Here is a 27,671-nt window from a genome sequence, read left to right on the forward strand (position 1 = left end):
GAAAAATAGCAGGGATCGCATGTGATGATGAAAGTTGAAAAGACCAAAACAAGTTCTCTTATAGAGCGCTACACTAAAAAGAACTACGGCGAATTCACTTTAGCACGACTCTAAGCCAGGCTACAAATCCTCCCCCCCTCCTCCTACACTGGCTTTCTTTTGAACAGAAGACAACAGCAAAACGAAGAGAGAAAAAAAAAAAAAACAACTCCGGTAGGGAGCAATCAGCATGGACATATCAAAGACACACAGCGAATAACTTAATGAAAATAACGAATGTGTATAGCAAATAAGCTACCGTAGAGCGTGTAACAAATACGAATACCAAATCCAAATTTTGGTGGTTTAACACGCTGAAGCTTCAACTGGCTACGACGCTTGCCGAAGTGGAGGGTGGGATCCGGATTAGTTTTGACTGCCTGGGGGCCATTAACGCACGCCGAAATCACCCGACACACAGGCATTTTCACTTTTTGTCTTCATCTGAGAAGCGGCCGCCGTGGCCAGGGTTGAAACCGCAACTTTCGGCACAACAGCACAATGCCTTGGCCACTGAGACACCAGGGCGGGTAACAAGTACGTACACAATAGCTGACCGTTGTTTCGGACTCCAAAAATCCGGACTTGCTGGATATTTTGGACTTTCCCGATTAACCGCCAGCTGTCCCATAGAAGTAATGACTCATGGATTTTTCGGACTGCTCTTTTATTTGGACTATTTTTCATTCCCCTCCAGGTACAAAAAATCAGGTGGCTACTGTATCAAATAACGCATCAATAAAAACCAATATGCACAAGGAATAAGTACACGCATAACATATATGTACAGTAAAAAAGACGCTTTCTGTAAAGTATAGCGTACAGCCAATATGTACAACGAATACATATACCGGGTGCGCGACGTATTTGAGGACGCTATTCCTTATCGCCATAGACACTAGCAGGCTCATCATATACATTTAGGCGTACGGCTTGTTATTCGTCGGCCCCTTATGCTTCATACTGCGCAGTTTTTTCAGAGATGGAAGTGCACAAGTTGAAGCAGGAAGTGAAACGCCATGCAGTCCTCATCGCCCCGGCCGCGCACCACAGCGACTTGGAAATTGCTGCCTTTCTGAAAGGAGCAAAGTGCAGATGGAGGTGGTGTGTTGTGGCACGTGTGGCGAAAAGAAAAAAGCACAGTCAGTGGTCAGACATTGTCAGAACCCCTTAATTTCTCCGGCGGTGGTGTTATCCGTTGCCCGCAATGAGGGTGGCGGCACTTTTCTGCAGGACTCCGCGTTAATGCTGCCGGTTACGTGGATGTGCTTGCTGCCGTGGTAACGCTATGGATACAAAGTGTTTCGAAAGAAAGGTCATATGTCTTTCAGCAAGATTCGGCACCTGCCCACACCGCCTGCGTCACCAAATAGTGCCTGGCTGACAACATCTGCGATTCCATCACTCCCGACTTGTGGCCTCCTAGCTCTCCAGATTTAAATCTTCTTTACTACTACCAGGGGTGAGACAGCAGAATCAGATTTGGGAGCAGTTTTTGGAGCAGCGAAATCTCGATTTTGGAGCAGAAGAACCTTGATTTGGAGCAGAATGATGACATTTATTACGTCACCTTAGGAGCCTTAAAATCAAATTTTTGGCAACTCGGGGGGTGCGGGAAGGGGGGAGGGCAGGGTGGGGTGCACTTTTTAATGGGGTTTTGAACCACATAACACTGAAACAGCCTTTCAATGAAGTTTTTTCTACTAGAGTATCACAAGGCACGAACTGCGCTACCTTTTTACAAGCCATTTATAAATTCTTAGGCTCTATGCATAGATAGCATGGAGTGCCGTTGAAAGCATTGCATCGAAAAACTAAGCAATCGTAAGGCATTTTCATTATCATGTGAATGCTGAAATTATTATTTTTGTTATCCCAGACTCGGCTTTACACACAATTGTAGAGGCATGGAAAAAGTTGCGCAAAGCGAGGTGACAATCTTCGCACCCCACCAGCCCTCCCATTTGTATCCCCAAGGTGCGCACTGACTACGATCGCAATTTGAATAACGTTGGTATGTTTAGCCACCTCCCTCTTGGCACTAAATTTCACTTCAGATAGATAAACAATTATTACTAGCGTGCAATAATAGCCCGTCCGGCTATCGGGCACTGCTTGAACATTTTGCGGCTATGTAGCCTGCGCCGCCAATTCTGCAGTGTCGATCGTCTCATTTCCGCCACTCGCAAGCTTGCTGTCAAGGGCAGCAATAACTTAGCGTTTTATTATAACACCGCAATGAGTCCAAAATTTCACTTCAAGCACGCACCGCGCCTCTCACTCGAGGCCGAAACACAGTGAAATCACGGGCCCCACGTTGTTTTTGATGAACTCCTGTTCTGCGAGTCACGCAACTTTCCCCAACAGATCAAACGACTAAATGAAAACCCCGCCACCCCCATAACCAAAACCACAGTAGAAATCGGCGAAGAGCACTCTGCCTGAACCACGAGCAACTGCTTCGCCCGACGGCCATGTTTTCCAATATTCACCACACCAAGATGGCGGCGCCCAGTAATGCCATTCTGGAGATACGGCGCTCCGAAAATTGCCGTCTTTTCATCAATTTTCACCAGTAGTTTGTCGCCTGAGTACACATACGTATTTTTTCTACAGGACTTTACAATTGTTTTCCATGGGAAAACTTAAAAAAAAACACAGAATATAACACATACGTATTTTTTCTACAGAACTTTACAATTGTTTTCCATGGGAAAACTTAAAAAAAAACACAGAATATAACATGTGCAACCCGACATGGTGACCTTCGAAAAAACTATCTTGGGGACAATTTTATGCGGGTTTTTTATCTTTACAAACAGGATCACCTTGGGGGTGCTGGAAAATTATGCCGTAGTAAGCATTTTTCCCCACTGAAACTGGCGGGAACGTTAAAATCCTTGGCTCTCAGACTGTTTTGGAGCAGTTTGGCGCAATTTTTGCAATTTTCAAGCTTTTGGCGCAGCCTGGCACAGGAAAGCAGATTTGTATCAAAAGTGCGCAATATGCGCAGCTGTCTCACCCCTGCTACTATGTCTGGGGCGTCATTGAGAGAGAGGCCAACCAAGGACCACACAGTATAAAATACTGCCTGAGGGCCGTCATTTCTCACTCAGTGGCCAACATCTCTAAGGAGCGCCTGATCCGTGCATGCAGCCGTTTGCGAAGCCGACTCGAATTGCTTACTGCTGCCGATGGCGGATTCATTGAGCAGTTATGGAACTAAACCATAACAAAAGTACTTTGCAAAGTTTGGTGAAAATATGTCCGCTTTTGCTAGAGATATTCTGTTGCACCTAACGCCAATGTTCTGTTCTCAAATACCTCGCGCACCTGGTATGTATAGCATATACGTACAGCAAAAAAAGAAAAGAAGGCTTTTTGTGCAAGGAATTCCAGGGAAAAAAAGTCAGCTGAGAAGAAAGCGGCTGCACATTCTGCCACCACCGTCCCTGCCCGCAGAAGTTGCTTACCTATTGCTTATCTGTGCCATCATCTCGAGCATCCGCTTGCGCATGTACTCCCGCAGGAAGTCGTCTTCCTCTTCCTGTGGCGGCGCTTCCTGCTGGGGCGACGGCTGCTCGGCCACTTGGGGCTCCTGCGCACGTCCACACAATCACCGCCAAACAGCGCTTCGACGTTTTCCCACACGTCACGCGCTCAGTGCTTCTTGCAAGGGCATCTCCCGACTTCTAGGCAGCATCCGCTTCTTTTTTTACTTTCATTTTTCCCCGCATGACTCGGATATCCTGGCCACTGTCTCGCGGTGAATTTCAAGGCCCCAAATTTCAAAGAAAGAAAGTCACAGCAGCGTTTATTGGCAATCCCAAATTTGTTTGAAATGAATTCGCAAGCGGAACTGAGTATGCGTTGTTAGTTTACACTAGCGCTATTTTTGCTTTGAATACAGAAACGTGAGTGCACAAAGCATTTTCCTGTTTTCTTTAACCTGCACCATTTTGGTTTTGAAGTGTTCAGTGGGTGCTTGAAAAACAGGCTTCGTACCTGTCACAATGACCAGGCCATATAAGCTGTTTAAACAGTTACTTCTGACACACGTGCTAAGGGCAGGACTAAAGCCAGTCCTAATGCCTGTTCACTGGCTACAAAAAAAGATTGCGCGTTATCAGGCTGAAATTGCCTATCATCCCGGGCTGAGAAGCAATAGTTGAGAGTTTCACACCCGACGAACCACCGCAAAATCAAGGCACAGGAAATGAAACGACTGCAATAAGCCCTTTTGTTGTAGTTGTTTGACCGCCAATTACCTCTCAGTGCATTCAATCACCGTTCCCATTCCACGAAAAGCAGGGGCGGTGAATGTGTGCCAGGTGCACACAACAGGACCTGGTCTTCACATTCTTTTTGCTCTCAGTCGACTGTTTCCTTTTCACCGCAACCAATGACCATAGAGCCCATATAAAGTAACTCACTTCCTGTAGTACTGAAACAGCCAGTTACTTAATCGCCAAATTTTTTAATCTCTGTTCCTTAGCCTGCATTCTAGTCCCTGCCAAGACGCGGAATGACACACAAAAAAATGATATCCACCCATCAACACTGTCAGCTTCCGAGTTGATTCAGTTACACAGTGGCATGCCCACGCACATGCAAGGTTTCTTGGGAACACTCTGCAGTGTTTAACATATTTTTACAGTTTAATAAAAAAAAATTGGGTCAGCTTGGCAGTAGTGGCACGAAGACTGGGCAAATGACGTAGCTTGCTGCCCCACCTGGTTTATTCTTGGTTCAGCTAAGTTTATGCATGGTTATGCTCGGAGACTCGGTAAAGTTTTCTTCCTGATGTCACCATTAGCCTCCCAAAGAGCAATGGACAGTCGGTCATTAAAGTATGTACAACGTACGCGTGCTCACCGGCTTTGCGGTGAAGCTCCTAGAGTAGCAGAGGGCGCAGCAGAACGAGCATTTTCTCAAAATTTTTTTAACCTGTTCCGCGGCCACTGTTCAACTTGTGTGGTCTGGCGCGTGGGATGCTAAGGAGTTGATTAACGTTATCGCTTCTCGACCTTTTTGCTTCTTTCGTTTCGGCATTAATTCCTCTCTTTGCACCATAAAAAGTGCACCCCTCGCCGCCACAAGTGATAGAGTGAGCCACCCCGCCACGTCTTTCCAAAGCCCTGCTTGTAGCAGTGGTATCGTGCCTCCGACAGGTGGCAACACTAGTCCCGCTCGAACACGGTGAGGCAAAGCCACAATAAAGCTACGGTGCCAGCGCGCGCACTGACGTCATCGCTCAGCAAGGTTTTTTCCTGCGCATGTTCGCCGGCCCAACCACCAATTGAAACAGCATCGCTGCTAAACAACTAAGATGAAATATTTAACTTTATTTATAGCGTTGGGACAACGGATTATGGGTGCACGTAAAGGAGTACCCAATGCAGCAGATTCTGTGAAAATTCTGCCTCTGCCGAAACACTCTTCAACCCTGAAAATAAAACCGCGCAAATAAAAAACAACAAAAAAAGAAAACCAACTGCCTGAGAATGTCCTTTAAATATCACGCTGGAAGTTTCTGGCAAATGTCATGGGCACGCCAGTCAGACGTCATGAGAACATATTTTTCAGCCGCTACTGCATGCCTCTCGAATGATTCATCCAACTTCTTTCCAACGTCATAAAGTCTGCTCTTTTCAAGGCCTGTTTAGAACATCGACCGCGTTTTGCATTTACTTCTTTTTTTCATGATCTTCCTAACTTTGAAATTTGCAAAGCTTGTCATAACTCCAATGAACCCTAGCTCCACCACCCAGCTGAGTTTACCAACTGAATCGCATAACACTGCCAACACTTCCAACATCACATGTAAGTGTAGAGAGCAAGAATTAAACCTGAAAAAGCTGAACGACTTTCCGCCTGAACTGTGCAGTGACCTTCAGTGAATGGCCCTTGCTTCCTGCAACTCGTTGCCCCCACCTGTCTAGTTTTCTGCTTCCTCTCTCCTTTTTTTCCCTATTGGCATAACAAGCCCAGCCTTGGGATAACCAAGCTATGTACGAAACACATTTTCACGCAACCTGTGCCTTTTAGAGGGTGTTTAGGATCCATTTATCTCAGCAGTGCTTTGAACAGAATTGGTACCGCTGCATCGAAATTTCATGCTGTTTTATACTTGACAGTTGCGCTGTCAAACCTTAAAGTAAATTAACTTTTAAGTACTTCAAAAATTTCAGACCTTAAAGTAAGTAAATTTTGAAGGTAGCATTCATGCCTCCTGCCGGTACTAGAACAAAAAGAAAAAACACTGTTTTTCATTGAAATACAAAAAAAAATACCCACGTTTTTATTCGAGGAATCACATGCACCAACCAGCCTCATTTTGAAGTTTGGACGCTTCCAGGTCCCACGTACGGAACACTTTTAGACTAACACTGGCTTGGCTTACACGCGGTTGATAATACAGAAATTTTCTTGCCGTTTACATCAAAGTTAAGGGGCTGCGCAGTGATCACTGTAGTGATCAAGTAGTGATCAAGTAGTGATAAAGCATCTTGTAACAGTCTCAGCTTTGTCATAAAGCATTGAGCTTGTGACCAGAACGTCGTTTGCCCTTCCCTCACTCCTCACTAAAAATCTCTCGCAATTCTTTCCACATGTGTGCAACCCCATTCCTACCTCAGAGGAAGGCCGGCAGGTGATGGAGAGCTTCTTGATGAGGGCCAGCCTCTCGCGCTCCTGCTCCTCCCTCTTCTCGTTCTGCAGTTGCTTGTAGCGCTGCCAATCCCTAAGCACACCCTTGGGACCCGTCTGCATCATTGTCACAGAGCAAGCAAACATCTCAAGATCTGCCGATATAAAAACAAAGTGCACTGGAGCTTAGCGACTAAGGAGCACGTCATTTTGACAAGCACTCCCACCCCCAAACAGCACAATGTTGGAGAAGAAACAGCGCAGCTCTTAACAAATATGTAAGACGGAGGAGGTGACCATGAAATCCTAAACTATGAATGAGAGGCAAAAAACATCCAAAGATCATGCAAATAATGATGCAAACCTCAGTGGTTACGCAAGGGGACTGTCTGGCTACACGCCGGTCGCATGTTATCTCATCTGGGGGAACTAACTGTCCCACATCTCCACGTTCTTGCTCCTTTTTACGCATACGCTTTTCAACGTCAGCTCGCTGTACAGCTCTCGACTTGAGGAGAGCTCCAGACAAAGACAGGGCACCATCGCACGTGTCTGGCGAGCAATTTAAGACACTTCCACGGAGTAGTCATTGTGCCATTTGTGCAAGAGCAGGAATTCTTTGCCATCAAAGTGCACAGCTGGCAGTGGCCTTTTTTACAGCATCAGAGGGCTCACGATTCGCCGACAGGAGCAAAAAAATGCAAGTAATGCGGGTGAGCTCAGTGGCTAAGGAAGGTTGCTTTCCGACTATACGCTGGCTCGACATTATCTCATCCGAGCAGACTAATTATCATGTAACTCAAACGTTCTTGCTCCTTTTTATACGCTAGCATTTGAACTTCAGCTCACCCTACAGTGCTTGTTTTGAGGAGAGCTGCAGACATGGGAAGGGCACCACCACGCATGTCTGGTGAGAGGTTTCAAAATACTTTCCTGGAGTGAGCAGTCATCGCCCCATTGCCATTTGTGCGAGAGAAGGCATTCTTTGCCATCAAAATGCACAGCTGGCAGCGGCCTCATCATACTGCTGGTTAGGGACCTCCAACGACCCGCCCAACGTTCGCCCTGACCTTTCGGGAAGGCGCACTTGAGGCTCCTTCAAAAATAACATTGACAGGAGCCGTAGAACACTGTTGTAATACCCCACCAGGTTACAGTCTGCAATGATCAGGCCATGCTGATAATTCTTTCAGCTGGTTGATGCGGGTTCAAAATGTGCGTTCGAAAGCGCCTTTGCCTTTGCACTGTCCGCCTCGATAAAAGCAGACAGGAATGTTTCCATGCCACACTAGCAAAGAGAGAAAAAATTGCTCTACAATGGAAAAGAAAGGTCCAGTTCAATTAGAGAGGAAGAGGTGTTTGGGTGAAGCACACACTGTTGGCTAGCAATTTGCTTTTTCTCGTCCTCCAACATTTTGAGAAGAGCGGGAAGCGTTCACGCACCTTAGGCTGCTACTCGCTGGCGTCTACGCAGTTTGTGCCTGCACACTTCATCTCCCCGAGAAATTAAGTTCTCGGGGAGGCGCTCTAATACTCGCACATTTAATTCGATGTGCGCGTGACACCTGACATTCTTCTTTGACGTGCACATTAGGCATCTGAAATAGTGCACAGTAGCAGAATACCACTGCACCACTGCAGCAGGTATTTAGATTTGAGAATTTCAATGCAGTAGCATTCAAGAGAAGGCCACGGCTATTTTAGAGCAAATTCCATCCTGGATAATTTAACGGCATCATTTCCTTTGAAATGTGATTCTGAAGTAGCACTGGAAGAAGTGAAATTTCACACACGATATAAAAAATGCACAACCACAAAGCTCAGCCGCATAACCTCAAAACAGCATTTGACTACTGGATTGTCATATAACACACTCAAGCAGACAGCATAAAGGAAGCAGTACTCTGAATTGCTTAAACGTGTAGAGGTACCCACTGGGACACATCTTCGCCAAACAAAAACACAAGACAAGACAAAGCATTGTTGTGCGAAAATCACAACAGCAACCATAGCCAGGCAGCAGGTATTGCTAAACGTAGGAGACTGACATGAGACTGCTTCCATTATGAAAGAACCCCCCCCTCCCACCATCCATCTCAGATAACCCTATTTGATCATGGCTGATGGCATAGTGGCTTCACTGACATCATTTGAGCCTTTTATATTGTAGCAAAAACAATACGTGCATGCATAAAAAAATATTGAGGATTGTCGTAAATTCCATGCCAACATCAAATTTAATGAAAAACTGTTACGACTTGGTACAACTGGCTGTATTCAGGTTTGGGGAGGCTTTTAATTTTGGGGGTTGGATGAGGCTGTACGTGCGACTCGACTTCTGTAATTTAAAAAATGTTCTTTTGCCTACCATGTCCAAAGCAACCTGAAAAATACCACCCCACCCCAGCCTCCCGAAATACTGTGTAAGCACGATAAATTGAGTTAAAGCATTGAAACAGGAGGTTCCCAGAGCGCAGAGGTGTGCTTTATGTGGCCTGTGCCAAGCGCGACCCAAAACGTACCATTGCATTCCAGCTTTGAAAAATAATGTGTCGAAGGGTAATAAATTGAGCAACTACGTTGGAAAAGGCTACCCATTTAAGAACAAGGCTTGAAAAATTCAGGATTTTTAATTAAGAGCCTCTTGTAAACAAGTCAAAGGTGCTACCAATGCCGCCTATATAAACATTGCCTAACACGTGAGCGAAAAATGGCCAAACAGCCACTCTCCTGCTGCTCCTTTCCCGCTCCGTAGCCTTCCGACGTGCTTTCATGTCCGCCAGCCAGCGCCGCTTCTCGGAAACTATGCAAAGTAGTTGACAGTTTTTTCTAGCATTCCCCAGGCGGCATTCCTACGCCTTCTCGTTTACACCATGACTGTCTGTCTTGGTCTGTCGCTGATAAAACCGCCTTCGCCACGGCGGATGCAAAAGCACTTGTGCTGCCGCTGACTGATGCCAGCTTTGCGCGCTTACCTACTTGGATCCCGTGCCGCGAAATTTTCTGAGTGGGGCATCCCCCTCTGTCTCCTCCACATTTTGGCCTTGTTTTGCCCGGGCTGTTCGCACTACGCACCGGTACGTAGTTTTAAAATTGAGAACTGCACTGTAGAAGCGACCAGACAGCGTCGCTGGACCCAGCTGCTTATCCTTTTGTTTGCTATAATCTCCTGAAATTTACAAGCAAGTGACATTTTTTGGAAAGTAATGGTAGAAGTGAGCGCTTGAATAAAAGATCCTCCTGAGAGAAAAAATATCAGTAAAATAATGGCTGTACCATCCAAAAATATAGTTTTTCTGTTTGCTGTTTGTCTGCCCGACAATAATTATGTTCTTACACTATTCCACGTCCGCCTCCGTCAGTCATCTTTCGAAAAATGCGAGATCCCCAGTGCGCCCCCGAACTAGCGTCCCGTCGCGGCTAAGATATGAGCGAAATGGCTCTTGAAACTGTACGGGCAAGCTGACAGACACACGCAGTAGAAGTGGGTGCAGCGTTCACCACTCGCGAGCAGTGACGTAAGGCGGGACGTCCGCCGGTGCGCGCCACATAGTGGATAAGTGCCTAAACTAAGCGTCCCTACCGCTTCCATTGAAAAGCGGGCGACGCGTTAGGCAATGTTTATACAGGCGGCGGTGGTGCTACCTTCCCACCATGAAGTTCCTTCCTCAAAACCAATGATGAACATTATGTGCAGTTGTGCATATAGAGTTATTCTTTGGCGGTTTCCCTTACTTGCCTAACACGTTTTTTATGGGATAAAGTTTGGAGTGATTTTGAACCATGCGTCTTGGAATGTGTGCTCCCCAAACAAGGAAATTAGGTTTGCAAGGATACAGGTTAGAGAATGTGCAAAAAATGTTGCAAGGCTTATTAATAATGCTTGAAGGCCTATGAAAGGTCACGTTGTCAGCACAGCAAATTATTTGGCACACTGCTGCTGTTTCATTATGACATGCATTGTCCTTTGTAGGGGCCTCATGCAGGGGCCAAATGTGGGCCTAATTTAGTGTCTTCACATGGTCCCATCAGTTATGTGGCAGCTGTGAATTATCTGGTAGCTCTGTGCTTTGGAGATATGTAAATTGAGTGACGAACTCCCTCACACGTGAAATTGGTGGAGGGATCTTTAACAAATCAAACTTTAGCAAAATGGAGAGACGACCTAGTTGGTGAACATCCATGAGTGAAACTTAAGCGCAAACAAACACAGGGACAAAAAAGGGAAACGACACCAGCGCTGGTGTCGTTTCCCTTTCTCGTCCCTGTGTCTGTTTGCGCTTAAGTTTCACTCACAAACCAAACTTTGTTCAGTACACAATACCCGAGTATGAAAAAGGCGGAACTGTAGCAAATAGGCCACAATACGTGAAAGACGCAACAAAAAATCTCGTCATTTCTGCATAGGTATTGAAAAGGAGCGTTCAAATTGAATAAGACGAGGTCTTGTAATAGCGATTCCAAAAGCAGCCGATAGAGCTGCTTTGCGCGCTTTCTTGTGTAATCACGGGGGCAACGCTCTGTGACTGCGCAACTTTATCCAATTTGCGCGTTAAAAAACACAAAAGGAAAGCTTAGTTTATCCATCGCGCGCAACCCCCCCCCCCCTTCCCCCTCGCAGATTACGACGCGCTGCGGCCCTCCGAATTTTCCTAGCGCTTTGAAAAGCGACAGCAAGGAGCGGGAGAAACTAGTTTTTGTCAACAGCACGAATACAAATGATAAAGCAACTAGCTGAACCACCAGTACCGCGCGATACCAACTAAAATTTCAAATTGGCTGTAAGGCATGCTGGCTGTAAGGCTGGCTGTAAGGCATGCGGGGAAGACCAATCTAAACCCTTTGGTTTTCTAACGTGCGTCTGCGCATCACCAAGGCGGGATTCGTATTTCGGCTTCATTGGAATCGCAGGTCCACGACAGCGCATCGAACTCGCAACCTGGCGCGGGTGCCACAGTTCGCGCACTCACGTTCACGGAGCCGCCTTCGCGTAGCTTCACTTCGGGCGGCGCTTTTTCCTCGGGAACTCGCGGTGTGCTCTCGTCTTCGTCTTCGCTGCTGCTGCAGTAGTAGTCGAGCTTCTCGCCCAAGATGCGGTCCTCGAGTGTGGCCATAGTTACGCCGGTAGCAGAGAGGCCCACACACGCACACACAGCCGCGTCACGCACGAGAGCGGTTCGCTTTCGAGGGCTGCTCCGACGCTCCCAATCCGATCATAACAGGTCACTGGAAGCCACGCAGGGCTGGGGACGCCGCCGCATCAAGTTGCTGCCGCTGCGTCCGTCCGTCAGACAACTTCAGCGCGCACAACCGCCGGAAAGTCGGGCACGTCCCGCTTGCGTCTTTACTCCGCTACTACGCGCATGCGCATACTGTAAATACTCAGATAGTGAAGCAGAAGTACCGCGCCGGATGCGGTTATGCGAGAGGACGGTACCACGACAGCAAAGGAAGCGCTGCGGAGAATTGGCGTGAGCGGTGTGCGCCTTGTTTAGTGAGAAACCAGAGAAACTCTACCATTCTAGTCGTTTCCCAATGCAACGGCGTTGTCTTTTCCCGTTTATTTCCTGCTGCAGTGGAGCGGGCGCTGTTCTCTTTTGGTTTAATCGCATTTTTGCAGCGAACGGCGCGCTTCATTTGGCTTCACATGCTGCGCATTATACACGTACGTAGCCGTGCGAAGACGAGCGCAGCCAAGCGAATCCAATCGGCCCAAAATGCAAATAAACGGGAGATGAGCCGATAAGTCCAAGCGCTACCTTTATTTTCAGTCAAAAGTTTTGTCCACACTACTTACATGCGCATCGGCTGGACTTAGACACGTGATTTCGCACGGCTGCTTGTGGTCGCTTGCGCCCGCGCTCTGCTGTTCCAACTACCAGCCTCGTCACTCGCGGTGTCAACCTGCCTCCTCCTGGGCGGTGACGGCTGCTGCTTGTTCGCAGCCGGCTCGTGTTGTCGTCGGCGTGTTTCTTCTGCCCTGCCCAGTCGGCTTGGCAGACCATGACTACTCCTTTCCCGGCGTAATTCCGCCGTCTCCGATACAGCTGTGCGTCGCGTGAACTCGAAGCATGGCGCTCTACCGACCCGTCCAGTCTTGGATGAACGCCTCGGAAGCGGTGAAAATCATCGGCACCGAGCAAGGTGATGGATTCACGGTGAGCTCCGCGATTTTGTCTTTTCCGCGCGGAAAGCGAAACTACTTTGGGACAGCGCAGGAGTGTTGTTACCGCGAAAGGCGCCGGTGTGTCGAGATTTGGGCGCACGTTAAAAGATCCCAGGTAATGGAAATTAATCCGGAGCGCTCCACTACGGCGCGCCTCATAGCTTCGGCGCGTTAAACACCTAAAATAAATTAGAAGTGTTGTTACCCCCGAACGCGACCAGCGACGCTGTAGTACGCAAAATGAAATTTAGGAGAGGAGGAGGACATTGCAAGCACGGCCGCTCTGTTAGAAGTGTCCGTTCAAGGGCGCATTTCTGTTCTTTCCTGTGCGTTGGCAGCTGGCAGGCATTTCAGCGCAGTCACATGGTTAAACTTGTGGATGGAAATGCGGCCTTTCTAGCGCTTGTTTTAGCTGTTACTGCGTGCATGCAGCGCTCAACTGGCATTGGCATTTGAACTTCCTGTGTAAACGGCATTTTTATTTTTTTCCTTACCGCTCTGTTCTCCACGAGTCCTGTTTCCGGGGGATATGTGAGCTGCTTACGCGATGTGCACATGTGAGCGTCTGTAGTTCTGCCGCCGCCGTGGCGAGGGGGGCGGGGGTACGACGCCTCCGCGGCAGCAGACCCTTTTCCTGTCGACTCGCGGCGCTGAATTGCAACTAAATAAAACTATTTTTAACTCGAGCTCGCTTGTCATTGAGCTCAGCAGCACGCAAGCACTGTCCGCCATGATCTCGCCTTATTTTCGTTAGTACAACTGCAGTGAACTAGAATATTCTAGTTCACTCTAGTACAACTGTCCCCTTGGTTTTTTAGCAGCAGATCAGTGCACATATTTCTCATAGATAAGTGCGACACAACACAACGAAAAGAATTAGCTGGCACTAGCCCTGAAGTCGGGGTTTTGTTCCAACGCTGTTACAATATGGCTAACGTGCAGTGAAGCAGTTTGTCCACGAACCGCGTTAGAGTGCTACTGGGTGCTGTGCAGGTTTACAAGGCCACATGCACTGCTTTCTTCAGACCCTGATTTCAGAAGCTCGCAGGTGTTTCGCAGGATGCTGACAACGTGCTGAATGCTGGCACTGTCCTTTGATTTGATTGATTGTAGGGTTTAACGCGCCGACGCAACGCAGGCGATGAGGCGCGCCGTAGTGGAGGGCTCCGGATTAATTTTGACCACCTGGGGATCTTTATCGTGCGCCGAAATCTCGCACACACGGGCGTTTTTGCTTTTCGCCTCCATCGGCACTGTCCTTTCGTGAACGTGTTTTCAGCAATTGACGTTTAGTGTAAAATTTGTTTACGGAGTGGGTTTGTGCACTGCCGAGATCAAAAGTCAGGATTCCACGTGAGCAGCGCCACCGGGTGAAAGAACACGTGCTGCTAAGGCATTGGCTGTGCGGCCTGTATTAGCTGCATTCACATTCGTTTGTTCGTACGAAGTCGATTTGCCCTCGGCAGGCACATAGACTGGACAGTGGCACCGCTTCAGCTGTTCATGTGTAGTGCCCTCTTGAAGGTTTCTGGGCGAGTGGCAGAGTTGGTAGTCACTGATGCATTGTACGGGTGTTTATTTCTTCTCACTCCATATCAGTAATGCCCATCGCAAGTAGCAGTTACCTGTCGCTGCCGTGCAAACCACTGCACACTAAACACTGATTCTAAGAAAGCTGTTGGCTTAGTTACTGCTTTTGTTACATGAATGCTTTCCAACTGAAAAAAAGTCAGCGCAGGCTTTTGCACCCAACTTTTTTTCTGGTCACAGCATGCATGCGAAAACGAAAGTTTGAGGGGAAAGAGAAGTGAAAATAAAATTGATGCGCACAGAGCTTTTATGTCTGGTGTCTCATGCTTTGATTAAGCTGATTAAAAAGGAAAGGTGTGCTCGTAACATGCCGATCGTAACTTAATTATTTTGCGCTGTCCGCAATATTGCGTAGTACAAACTGGTTTGAAGGTGCCTTTCGGGCCTTGCAAGTTGAACCAGGCCGCTCTTGCAGATGGCTCCCCAGACGTTTACTGCGCATAGCCCACTGAACAATACAGTGCGGGCCCACGGCAACAGGTTTATATTAAAATAAGTGTGGGAGTGCACTTGGAAGGAAGTTTAATGAATGGACGGCCTTATGGTCTGTAAGCAAATTCCGTAAAAATGTGGATGTTTTCTCACGCCAATACATGAAGCAGGCTCGCTAATGGATGAACATCTAGCTGTAACTTTGAAGCCATTAGCAAAAGTGTGAACACGACGCCTAGTCTACACAGCACAAAAAGGACAATTGATGCAGTGCACTCACCTCACTCCTGTTGGCAGCACATTTTGTAGCAATAGCATAGGAACGACAGTGAGATCAAGAGAATTGAGGTGAGTTGTTGGGATATTCAAGGAAAATAACTCAGCTGTGGAGACTCTATTTGGTCTTCCTATTGTATTGACTCATACAAGAAAACCAACATGGAGGCGAACGTGCGCGCAAACAGCTGGTGTAGGGACAGGGGGCACTCTTTCGTGTAGTATGTGATGCAATGCCTTTCAAACGCTGCTCGCGTGGAGTACAGACTTTTGCTCCGGGAGGTTCTGCATGAGCTGGCACTGACTTCTCACGCTGTGAATAAAAAGAAAATTAATGATGCTCAATGCACTGTCGTCTGTAGAATGCAGTTGGACTGCATAGTCACGAGTGTTGTTAACAAGCACTCTTGTGTGAAGAGGCTAGGTGGAACGGAACGGAGGGCTTACTGAGCTCACTTGTTGATTGCGCCAAGCACTTTTGTGAGGCAGTCGGAAATTCGTCTTGTATTTCTTGCATTCTGACGAGTCCACAGAAACTCCTGCCGTCTTCTTTCGCAGGTCTACCGCATCCAGGTGAGGGTCACTCCGTACTGCTGGGTTGCGAAGCACCGCTACAGTGACTTCAAGGAGCTCCACGCCAAGGTGGGGGCAGTTGACTTTGGATGTTGCTGTGCCTTGTTCCTTTTCCTTTATGCGATATTATACACCCCATTAGGTGTAAATTTGTGTTTGCAATGGTGTGACCAAGCGATCGTACCAAAATGACTGGCAGCACATAGAGTAATAAAAATGCACCATAAGCTCAGGATTATCGTAAAATTTCTCAAGGACGCGATTGCAAGTGAGAAACCACGAGCCATTCCACTCTGTGATTGTGGATGACCGGCAAAGCTTGTTAGAACGCCACACAAAGGTAACGCAGGATTTTGGTGAATTGTGCAGGCAAATATTTTCTCTTGACCGTTGACAACGGTCAGTGCGTGCACATACGCATACACACTTTTATTTTGACCCTGCTAATCTTGAAGACGGTGCCTGTCGACAACAAATCTACCTACTTAAGGTGCATATCCAAGTGGTCAGATGCACAAGCTCGAAGTCTCAATCATGTTTTGGTTGATGTGTGACCGGTGGCAACTGCGTTCTACTAGTGCGCACACCAGGATGTTCGTCTTCCAATGCCTTGTGCTTTAAAGAAACATGGAGCCCTGGCAGCTCTTGTTCTCTGACATCAAAAATACATAGAACCTTAGCCATATAAGCATTGCTTAATAGTACACTTCAGTCTGTGTAGGAACAGACCTCAGCCCTCATCGAACCCAAGCCATATACCGTACTTACCCGATTCTAATGCGCACTTTTTTTCCAGAAAAATAGGTCGAGAAATCGCATGCGCGTTAGAATCGGATACGAAACCAAAAGTGCCGAAACAGTGAAAATTTCGTCCCACCCATCGCCATCTCAAGATGGCACCAAAGCTTTTAGCAACGACTTTTCGGACGCAGGAAGCATAGGCACCTAGGCTTTTCTATTGGCGTTCACACAAATCGTCAAATCGTTCCACTTGCGCGCTTGATAACAGCAATGGCAGCAGCGGCTCTCGCGCGTTCAAAACAAGCGGTCCGAGAACCTTGCGGGATGGGCGTGCGAGGCGTGGGCCACGATCCCATCGACCATGGTTGAATGTTCGTTCAGAAGTGTGGCATCGCGAACGCGCTTGACGGCACCGAGGACAAGATGTTGTGGTCAGCGGAGAGCGACGATGAGTGAGATTACTCCGGGAAATAAATCGCCCGTTTCTCTCGCATTCGTTTTTCTTGCTCACAAATTTCTGTGCGCGTTACAATCTGAGGTGCAAGTTTTTTCGGTTTTTTTTTTGGCCAGGAAAATCGGGTGCGCGTTAGAATCGGGTAATTACAGTAATCAGATTGAAGTGCCAAAGGAATTTTTAAGTAATCATGCCATTGGAGGATTAGCTTATCTTGAACAAGCATATACTAAGTTGAACTACGGTATTTACATCACTGTAAGTTGACTCGAATGTAAGCCGATTCCCCCCCAAACTGCAAGGCAATAAAAGCTAAAAAAAGGTAAACATAGTCGAACATAGTCGCAATAAGAATTAGGGAGGATTTACTGACAGAATACAAGAGAGACGGACGAGACTGGGTGGGAATGGCCGTGGCTTCCATGAATGGATTAGGAGCCCTGCCATTAGCTATCAACACTCCTAAGAGTGTGGTCGGGGGGCAGTTGTGTGGCGCATGCAGTAAAAGGTAAAAAAGGGAATATTACTCCGAAAAAAGCACGTGAATTTGCTGAATGCTATGGACGGAGCCGTAGAGTGAGCACAAATTGCAAGCCCACTTTCACGACCCCGTTACATTGTTTGTCCTGCTTTTATTGACGATGCCATGCTTTGGTTTTGATTGGAAGTCAACCCTCAACTTCATAGTTGGAAATTTGAAAAAAAAAAAAAAAAAGACAGGTCATCTTACTATCGTGCAATTCTGGTAGCTCCCCTGCAGTAGTGGCCATGGCACTACGCTGCTGAATGCAAGGCTATGGCATTGATTCCGGGCCACAGCTCTTAGTGTTCCGATAGTCGAAAACGCCTGTCCATAAATATTTCGGCACATGTTTAAGATACCTGGGTGGTCAAAGTTGATTCGTAGCTTTCCACTGCATGCGTTCATAGTCCACATCTAGCGTCAGTGCGTAAAACCGAAGTTGAAATGAGATTCGGGAAACAGCCCCTTTTAAGAGAAGTCTCTCTGGAAGTTCCCTTAGCGGAAGTCAAGCTATGGTGTTTTGCTAAGGTTAGGCTTTACCGCACTACTTCGGGGTCGTGCGGTAAAGCCCTCCTATGGTATTTTTTTGTTGCACAGAGCAACTGAAAAAATGCACACGTGAACGTTTTTGTATCTATACGGAGTGAAAATTCATAAAGCCTGATAAAAGCATGATCGGGACGGTAGCCTGGGGAGGAAGCCTCACAGATCTATAAACATGTTTGCAGCCTCCAACAGGTCCAGGATATTTAGCCCTGTTTGAGCCCTGCCAATCTGTTGGTGATTCTTGGTTTAGAATGGTGTTTTTAGGCGCCCTGGAAAGTGGCAGTGCATTGAAGTGGTTGAAATTGAGTGTTTCAAGTTTGTTCGGTGGGTTCTTGGAGAGCGTCGGCGTACGACTTGGAAGCAGGCGGATTGGTTCAGCTGCAGTCAGGTAGGGAGCAGGCACGTCATACTGCTAGGTGTGACTCGCTTAGAGGCAGAGGATCCTTGCGACCAACTGACTTCACCATGGGATCACTCACTGATCTTGGTGACCCTCGAAGGTTGCAAGGGGAGAGGTGTTGGCAGCCTGTTGGTAGCATCTCTTTTATCAGCAAAAGACAAACACATTCACAGCCATGGGCACCACAGATAAGCAACCTGGAAATGAGATGTTCAGAGAGTGGATCTTTTAACAGTGGAGCTTCTTGACCTCGAGCTTGGTCTGGTGGCGTTAGCAAAAACATACCAAGAAAAAAAAAACTGTGCCGCCTCTAAAAGGTACACCACCGCAGATAGGTATTACAACAGTGAAGCCGGCTTTCGCACCCGCTCGAGTGTGAGCACAAGGGGCGCATGCGTGTGCTTACCTCTTACTAAACCATTTTAAAGGTAATAGTCTTTCTTGGGCTACTGAAATGCAAAAAAAAGAAAAAACCCAGCTCCGCTGTTTCTCCTGCCTTGCAGCACTAGTAGAAGCTGTGCCAATTTTTTTTTTGTCCCCTGAAAGTAGTTGTGTGAAGGTAGTGTAAAACAGTGGAAAAGAAATTGGAGATAAAAAGTCTTCTGGAGGGCCTAAAATACTCATGTGAGAGCTAAACACAATACAACTCAAGTTGTGAAAGGGCTGATTATTAGTTCTTGGCGTTCGCAAATAAACCTAAGATGACTACAATTTAGTGCTTGTGCTTTCGAAAGGGTGTGGTTGTTCTGGCAGTTTTTCTTTGCTGTTTGATTTAGGCATCCTGTCCCCATGTCGTAATTGTAGACACACCCCAAAGTGGCGAAACAGTAACTGCTAGAAGCCAGGGCAGATTCCTTTGTCCAGCTGCGTGACAAGGAAAAATTGAGTTTGTGCGGCTGGTAGACAGATGTTTGTGGCTCGAATTTTGACTCGGAAGTGTTGTTGTTCGACGTTTTCCTTCGTTTATCTGAGGTGCATTTAGGAATGTGGTACTGGGCTGTGAAAATGGCTCGACTGCTTACTTTTCTTCAATGATATGAGCTGCCTACCTGCCACCTGGCTTGCAGTTCCACGTAGTGTTGGGGCATAGAGTGTGCGTCCAGAAGGGGAGAGATTGTGTTTTTGATTCGTGTTAATTTGATTTTTATTGTTTTTTTCCCACCCGGTTTCAGAGGTGCAGCTGAGCTATAAAGAGTACGTTGGTTAATCTGATTTTTCCGTGCTTACTTTGAGTCGTTTTATTTGTCCCCTTAAAAACAGGGGTATCCTGTCATCCTGCCCTTTGGCTAACACAAGCAGTGGTGGGACACGCGACTGCTTGTCGAAACATCATCTGCTGTTTGCACGAGCAGTGATGATTGTCCCCTTGTGGGTAGTTGTGAACTCTCAGCGAGTCTAGCTTTAGGCATTGGCAGTTGCTGCTTCAGCCTTCTTTGTGTATGTGTGGGCCAATGGCTGTCTGAACAATGCGCATATGAGCTCTTGGAAGCTCTAACTACATTTAAGGCAGGCTCTCTACTGTGCTTGCTGCACCGTCATTGTCCTTATTTGCTTTCACAACTTCATTCAAGCACAAGTCTGTCTTGTGGTCCCTGTCTTCGATAAAATCAACAGTACCACGGTTCACACCAGTGCTCTGCAACAAAGTGGGCGGGAGAAAGAGAAAAGGGACTGGGCTCGATGCATGGGTTCGTCACGTGACATCTCTGTTTCACCTTGCCTGGCCACCGACTGCTGCTAGTTTTTAAAGATGATAGTCTGTCTTAGGGTACTCAAGCGTGAAAGTTTTGGCCTGCCTGTCTTTCTGTTCCTTGGCTAAAAAACAATTGAAAGAATGCCGGGACATAATGCATGTGTAGGCAAAGCCATTTCAGGCTACTAAAAACTGGTGCCGTGGCCCATACAATTCAGCCCAAAGGAAACGTCGGCCATATTTGAGGCAACGTGGGATTGCATATCTGATGACGTTCCTTTAAAGAAGAATCGACACCAGGAGGCAGATGTACGTTAGTGGAACATTGGTTTATTGGCAACCTTCAAGTTGCCAGTGCAATGCTGATGGCGATGGTCATGTCTCAATCCCGCTGCCCATGTGGTGGCTCTTTGCTTCTCTGCCGTCGTCCTCCCGACCAGATCACATTTTGTACCGCACTCTGGACTAGCTTCTACAATAGCAGATAAAAAGAAAAGAGACAGGTTGAAAACAGTGTGCAGAGAGGTGAAAGCAAACAGTATAAAACAAGAGATGTCAGCTCCAGCTGCTCTAAGCACAGTGCAGACAAAATGTCCCAACAGATGTCCCTCGAGTAGAACACGTCAGGAATTGGGCAAACCTCTATTGCATTCATCACAGCAGGATTAAGAGGGAAGGGAGGAGACTATTCTCTTTTGCCAACATTTGTCTACCTCAGCCTCCCATTTTCGTCCCCCCTCCCTCTCCCCGTGACCGCAGCTGCGGCGCAGCCACCACGTGGAGCGCACGCTGCTTCCCCCGGGAAAGCTCCTGGGGCGGCAGGCGGCCAGCTTTGTGCAGCAGCGGCAGGCCGAGCTGGAGCACTACCTGGTCACCCTCGTCCACCACTTCGCCGACGGGCTGCCCCTGCCGCTCGCACGCTTCCTGCTCTTCCACCAATTCGTGAGCGCAGCTCTTTCTTTGAGATGTTGCACCCCAAATGCTCCCTCCGCACAACCGCGTGCGCAGTGCACCTCCGTTCAGTCTCGATACAAATCGCAGGCTTCCACTACGGGAAACGTGGGGAGGGGTGAAGCATGCAGCTTTTAAGTGTAATCGTGGCGTTTTTGCCAACGGAGATGAAATCGTTGGGGGGTACAGGTATACAGTTCTGCTGCAAAAGTCTCGTTGCTTTAAGCACAAAGTGTTCTAGTGCAACGCGTAAACGACTGTCCCATTATTTTTTTAGTACGCGTTACAAAGCATTCTAGCGCAAGGCGTAAACGAGTGTACCGGTGTCTTACAGGGTTCGTACAGGTCCTTGGAAGCCTTGAAAACCCTTAAAATTGAAAATTGAGTTTTCGAGGGCCTTGAAAGCATGGAATTTTTTCTTTCTCCTTGAAAACCCTCGGTTTCTTTGGGTGACAAAGAGGAGACCCGATTACATGACCGGGTTTTCGGGGCTTATATCAATGTGACCCTGCAACCTCCCCATCAAAAACATGCATTTTACAATTTAAAGCCAGCTTGGGGGTGGGTTTAGCCCCGTCAGTCCTCTTCTCATCGACACGCCTGTCCATCGCAGCAGCCGTCGCCTTCTGGGCCTAACCCCTGAATTCGGCCTCATGCCTGGGAACGCTCAGTCGCGTCAAGCTCGCGAAACGCAAACCATGGAGTCCAACAACTCACAGGTGATTTTCCAACAACCTCGGCAGCCACCCAGCTTCCATGGCGAAGTGTACGAAGACGTCGACGACTGGCTAGACCAGTACGAACGAGTTGCTTCATGCAACCTCTGGAATGCCGTCCACAAACTAAGAAACGTCTACTACTCGCTAGAGGACGGTGCCCGTGTATGGTTTGAGAACCATGAAGCGAGCCTTCGAACGTGGGACGACTTTTGCCACAACATTCGCGAGGCATTCCCAAACGCAGATCGTCGGGACAACGCATTGCAGCTCCTTGAATCGCGCGTGCAGAAGCCAAACGAAAGTGTGGCAATGTTCGCTGAGGACATGGCGCGTCTTTTTCGCCGAGCCGATCCCGACATGTCCGAGCCGAAAAAGCTCCGGTACCTTATGCACGGAGTGAAGGAGCAGCTCTTTGCCGGACTCGTGCGAAACCCGCCACAGACTGTGCCGCAGTTTATAAAAGAAGCTACCGCCATCGAACGAGCTCTGCGGGATCGTTGCCGCCAATACAACCGAATGGACAATGCAACTTCGGCGCACGCCGCCTTTATTTCCCCAGCCAACGAAAATTCGCTGCGTGACCTCGTCCGGAGCATCGTCCAAGAAGAACTGAGAAAGCTTACCACGACTTCCTCGCAGCCAGCCATTGCTACCATCGCTGAGGTCGTCCGCGAAGAGATTCGTCAAGCGATTGCCCCACCCGAACCCAGCCAAGAAATTTTACAAGTGAGCTATGCGAATGCCCTGGGTCGTCCTTCGTCTGCACGGCCATCTTTCCCAACGCAACGAAAGCCGCCTTCTGGGACATGGTCCCGCACTGAGCCAATCTTCCAGCCACCGATACGCAAGACCAACGTATGGCGCACGGCAGACCAAACACCGCTATGCTACCACTGCGGCGAGGCGGGTCACGTGTACCGTCGCTGCCCATACCGCGAGATTGGACTTGCCGGTTTTTCACCCGCCGCTCGTCGCCCTCCTCGTTTCGGGGAACGACCACCTGAAATTGACGCCTATCTCGCGCCGAGGCAAGAGCAGTCTGTGAGACAGCGACCACGCTCGCCCTCGCCAGCTCGCTTGAACACTTCGTTCAATCGTCGGAGCTCTCAGGATGCGTCAAGGGGGAGGTCTCCAAGTCCCCACCGGGGAAACTAGAACCGGCAACCTATGGAGGCAAGGTTGCTGTCGATGGGAGCTGCGAAGACCCTCCAATGTCGCCGGCGGTCGATAGGCGTACGGCGGAAGAATGCGCCGATGAAGTGGTGAGCGCCGATCTTTCTGTTTTAATCGACGGGCAGGAAGTAACTGCTCTGGTGGACACTGGCGCAGATTTTTCGATAATGAGCCAAGGACTCGCAGACAAGCTCAGAAAAGTCAAAACGCCGTGGACTGGGCCACAGATTCGATCCGCGGGCGGCGATGTAATGACGCCGACGGGCAAGTGTACTGCGAGAATCCGTATAAGTAAGGCGAATTTTGTCGGCACTTTCGTCATCCTTCCCCAGTGCTGTAAAGACCTTATCTTGGGAATGGACTTTCTGCGAGAATATCACGCCATTATCAATATCCCAGAGCGCCTAGTCACATTCTCCAACGACGTCACGGCTCGAGACCTCGATTACGAACAATGCTCGTCGACCTTGCGTATCGTTGATGAAGACGTCGTCTTGCCACCGAGGTCATGCGCCTTGGTTTCCGTGAAGTGCGAGGGTTCGTGGTGTGGTGAAGGGATAGCTGAAGCAACAAGTGACCTTCTTTTTACCCGTGGCATCTCGATCGCACGAGGAGTAGTGCACCTAAATGATAATTGCACCGAAGTACTTCTTACAAACTTCAGCAACGAACGCCAGCAAATCTCCAAAGGAACCGCCGTAGCACGCTTTGAGAACATTGAAGAAAACTTCGGATGTCTAGCCTTACAGGCCGAAACAGCGCCAGGTGGCGGTGAACCCTCCGTCTTCGACATATGCCCTGATCTACCAGCCACGAAGCAACAATGCCTGCTGGAACTATTACAACAGTTTATTGATTGCTTCTCTTCTACAACCAAGGTACGACAAACGCCCCTTACGAAGCATCGGATCATTACCATGGAGGATGGGAGACCTGTTCGCCAAAACCCGTATCGTGTCTCTCCCAAGGAACGAGACGCTATACGGGACCAGGTAAAACAAATGCTGGAGGACGATGTGATACAGCCATCGCAAAGCCCCTGGGCTTCTCCTGTTGTTTTGGTGCGGAAGAAAGATGGTAGTCTGCGCTTCTGTGTCGACTACCGCAAGCTAAACCAAGTCACCAAGAAGGATGTGTACCCGCTACCGCGAATCGACGACTCCCTTGACAGACTGCGCCACGCACGGTATTTTTCGTCGATGGATCTCAGGAGTGGTTACTGGCAGATCGAGGTCGATGAGCGGGACCGGGAGAAAACTGCATTTGTGACGCCGGATGGACTTTATGAATTTAAGGTTCTCCCTTTTGGTTTATGCTCAGCTCCAGCAACATTTCAACGTCTCATGGACACTGTCTTGACCGGCCTGAAATGGCAAACGTGCCTTGTGTACCTCGATGACGTTGTTGTCTTTTCCGCCACTTTCGAGGAGCACTTGGAAAGACTTTGCTTGGTCCTCCAGGCATTACGTTCCGCCGGACTCACACTCAAGCCGGAGAAGTGCCATTTCGGTTACGAGAAGCTCCGCTTTTTAGGCCACGTCGTTAGCCACGAAGGAGTACAGCCAGACCCTGACAAAATTGCAGCTGTCGCCGATTTCCCGAAACCTACGGACAAAAAAGGCGTACGCCGCTTTTTGGGGCTCTGCTCGTATTACCGCCGATTTATTCCAGCCTTTTCTCACATTGCAGCCCCGTTAACCTGCCTAACCCGAGATGATACCCCATTTGTGTGGAACAAGGAACAGCAAACGGCATTTAATGAGCTGAAGCAGCGCATGCAAACACCGCCGGTTTTAGCCCATTTTGACGAAGACGCAGCGACCAGCATCCACACGGACGCAAGCAATATCGGATTAGGAGCAGTTTTAGTACAAAAGCAAGATGGTGCCGAAAAGGTTCTTGCTTTCGCAAGCAGGACGCTCTCCCGTGCGGAGTCGAACTACTCGGCAACTGAAAAAGAATGCCTTGCGGTTGTATGGGCGGTGTTGAAATTTCGACCTTACCTGTATGGACGGCCGTTTCAAGTCGTAAGCGACCATCATTCACTATGCTGGTTGACGAGCCTTAGAAACCCTTCGGGGCGCCTTGCGCGCTGGAGCCTGAGGCTCCAAGAATTCGACATAACCGTCGTTTATAAATCTGGACGACAGCACTCCGATGTGGACTGTCTCTCCCGAGCTCCAGTAACGCCTGCAGACGATGAAGAATACGACATTCCGTTCTTGGGAGCTGTGAACGCGACCACCATGTCCCAGAAGCAGCGCGAAGACCCAGAACTGCGGCCACTCATCGACTTTTTGGAGGGACAGACAAGTAGTGTTCCACAAGCCTTCACAAGAGGGTTGTCATCCTTCTCGTTGCGGAACAATGTGCTCTTCAAGAGGAACTTCACCCCTAATGGCAATGCCCACCTCCTAGTCGTCCCCGCAACGCTACGTAATGAAATATTACAAGCGTGTCATGACGAACCCACCGCGGGTCATCTAGGCTTCACTCGCACGTTGGCCCGAATCCAGGAGAAATATTATTGGCCAAGGCTTTCCGTCACCGTTAGACATTATGTCCGTACCTGCCGTGATTGTCAACGACGGAAACCGCCACCGGGACGACCAGCCGGTTTGCTTCAACCAGTTCAGATTCCTGAAAAACCCTTTGAACAAGTTGGAATGGACCTTTTGGGACCTTTCCCACTTTCATCTTCCGGGAACAAATTCGTAGTGGTCGCAACCGACTACCTCACCCGCTACGCCGAGACAAGGCCCTTACAACGAGGAACAGCTGCAGAAGTGGCCCACTTCTTCCTCGAAAACATCGTGCTCAGACACGGCGCTCCATCGATTTTAATCACAGACCGCGGAACAGCCTTCACGGCGCAGCTCATGGAAGCTGTCATGACGCTCAGCGGGACTTCCCATAGGAAGACAACCGCATACCATCCGCAGACCAACGGTTTGACGGAGCGCATGAACAAAACGATCGCGGACATGCTCTGCATGTACGTCGATGTCGAGCATAAAACCTGGGATGCCATTCTGCCGTACGTAACTTTCGGATACAACACGGCGCGACAGGAGACGACACGAATGTCGCCCTTTAGGTTACTCTACGGTCGCGAAGTGTCGACCATGTTGGACGCTATGCTACCACATGCCGATAGCGACGACCATGTCGACACGGAAGAGTTTACACGGCGAGCGGAAGAGGCACGGCAACTTGCTCGCGTGCGCACCAGCAATCAGCAGCGCCATGACACCAACCGCTACAATCTCCGCCACAGGCACGCGGACTTCCAACATGGTGACCGTGTGTGGGTGTGGAGTCCTGTTCGTCGCCGAGGGCTCTCAGAAAAGCTGCTTAGACGGTACTTTGGGCCATACAAAGTTCTGCGCCGGCTGAGTGACGTTACGTATGAAGTTATCCCGGTCAGCACTGTACCCGCAGGACGTCGTAAACTTCAGCCTGAAACCGTTCACGTGGTGCGCATGAAACCCTATTATTCAAGATGAGCCGACGTTCACGCCGTCACACTCAGGGACTGTGCCCATTTTCTACCATTTTCTACGTGTAGCTACAACCCTGAGCATCGGGACGATGCCCTTTAAAGAGGGGGGCAAATGTCACGAGTGCGTCTGCTATGAGACGGAGCCACGAAGACGACGACGACGAAAGGCTCATCCACGTGGCGCGTGCCGGAGAGTTCGTGGAACGGCTCGTGCTTTGGAACGCTGATTTGGCTGATCAGCGCTTCGTGTGACTCCACGTCTTTTTGGTGGCTTTCTTTCTACAGGCACAAGTTCGCCTAAATAAATCTGTTTGTCCTTGCCCCAACTTCGCCTGCTACACTTCTTGCAACGGAACAGTATTACTTGGGGGGGGGGGTAAACTTGTACACTTCCAAACGGTGGAGCTCTTCCAAAGAGATGTTTCCTGAGGTCACTTTTTTGAGATACAAAGAAGCAGTTAGCGCGTGAAAGCAGTGCTGAAACGTTAGTACACGTGCTCTCCAGCAGCCTTGAAAATGCCTTGGCAGGGCCTTGAAAGTCCTTGAATATTCTTGAATTCTTGTTTTCGAATTCTGTACGAACCCTGGTTTTAGTATCGTGACTACATGAGATGACTTTGACGACATTAGACGCCATAAGCCCGAGCCCTTAAGGGGCTTAACCCCTAAAAAAAGTACCATGTATTATGCGCTCCATGCCTACTCGTGTAATGAACATGTCGGTGGTGACCAGACTTATTTTGTACCCTTTTATAAAAGCGACCGTTACTTGTCCCTTTCAATAAAAAAAGTGCGACCAAAATCATTATGCTGTACGACGCAGCTTATCTGCCAAGCTTGTAGATAGCTGCTGCATTGTGAGAAGCTCGTGTCTCGCTTGGCGTCAAGGGGAGGAGGCCAGCTATCTTATCCTTTTCAACTTTCGCTTCCGCTTATCAGCACCTGACCTTGGAACAGCGAGCACCCCTGAGGTAGAGTTGGGATAATGCTGCACCCGAGGCAGACGTGCAAAGCTTCACTTTCTTTCTTGCTTTTGACAATGAGTAGGGTAATTAAAAGCGGAGGAGAGTTTGCAGTGAAGGCTGTGACCACGCATGTGTCACTGCACAGTGCACATTGAACTGAGGTTGCACTTTTGGGATGAAATTGCATACCACCCGCATCGCACCCTTCAGATGCGTCAACAATTGGTGTGGGTCGTGTGTGCGGAAATGTGGTTGCACGGTTTATTGCTTAAATTTACCT

At 48.6% G+C, this 27,671-nt stretch overlaps 2 protein-coding genes across 5 annotated transcripts in view; one reads left to right on the forward strand and one right to left on the reverse strand.

Annotated features, from left to right (window-relative positions):
* The window catches only part of LOC144158191 (phosducin-like protein), a 55,146-nt gene extending 43,078 nt beyond the window's left edge, over nucleotides 1-12,068 (reverse strand). Inside the window, exons 1-3 of the mRNA XM_077688883.1 lie at nucleotides 11,658-12,068; nucleotides 6,673-6,804; nucleotides 3,513-3,637 (exon numbers count right to left, since the gene is read on the reverse strand). Coding sequence (XP_077545009.1) covers nucleotides 3,513-3,637; nucleotides 6,673-6,804; nucleotides 11,658-11,801 — 401 coding nt within the window. The 5' untranslated portion in view covers nucleotides 11,802-12,068. The remainder of the gene's footprint in view (nucleotides 1-3,512; nucleotides 3,638-6,672; nucleotides 6,805-11,657) is intronic.
* A 299-nt stretch (nucleotides 12,069-12,367) lies between these two features.
* The window catches only part of LOC144158189 (nischarin-like), a 73,233-nt gene continuing 57,929 nt past the window's right edge, over nucleotides 12,368-27,671 (forward strand). For 3 of the 4 annotated variants that reach the window (XM_077688879.1, XM_077688882.1, XM_077688881.1), the window contains exons 1-3: nucleotides 12,368-12,845; nucleotides 15,710-15,793; nucleotides 20,841-21,023. In XM_077688879.1, the coding sequence (XP_077545005.1) occupies nucleotides 12,759-12,845; nucleotides 15,710-15,793; nucleotides 20,841-21,023 (354 nt within the window). In that variant the 5' untranslated portion in view covers nucleotides 12,368-12,758. The remainder of the gene's footprint in view (nucleotides 12,846-15,709; nucleotides 15,794-20,840; nucleotides 21,024-27,671) is intronic. The other variant, XM_077688880.1, reaches the window with a different exon arrangement.

The sequence above is a fragment of the Haemaphysalis longicornis genome, unplaced genomic scaffold, assembly GCF_048455015.1.
Source record: "Haemaphysalis longicornis isolate Haplotype H1 unplaced genomic scaffold, Haemaphysalis longicornis Haplotype H1 scaffold_10, whole genome shotgun sequence".
Classification (NCBI taxonomy): domain Eukaryota; kingdom Metazoa; phylum Arthropoda; class Arachnida; order Ixodida; family Ixodidae; genus Haemaphysalis; species Haemaphysalis longicornis.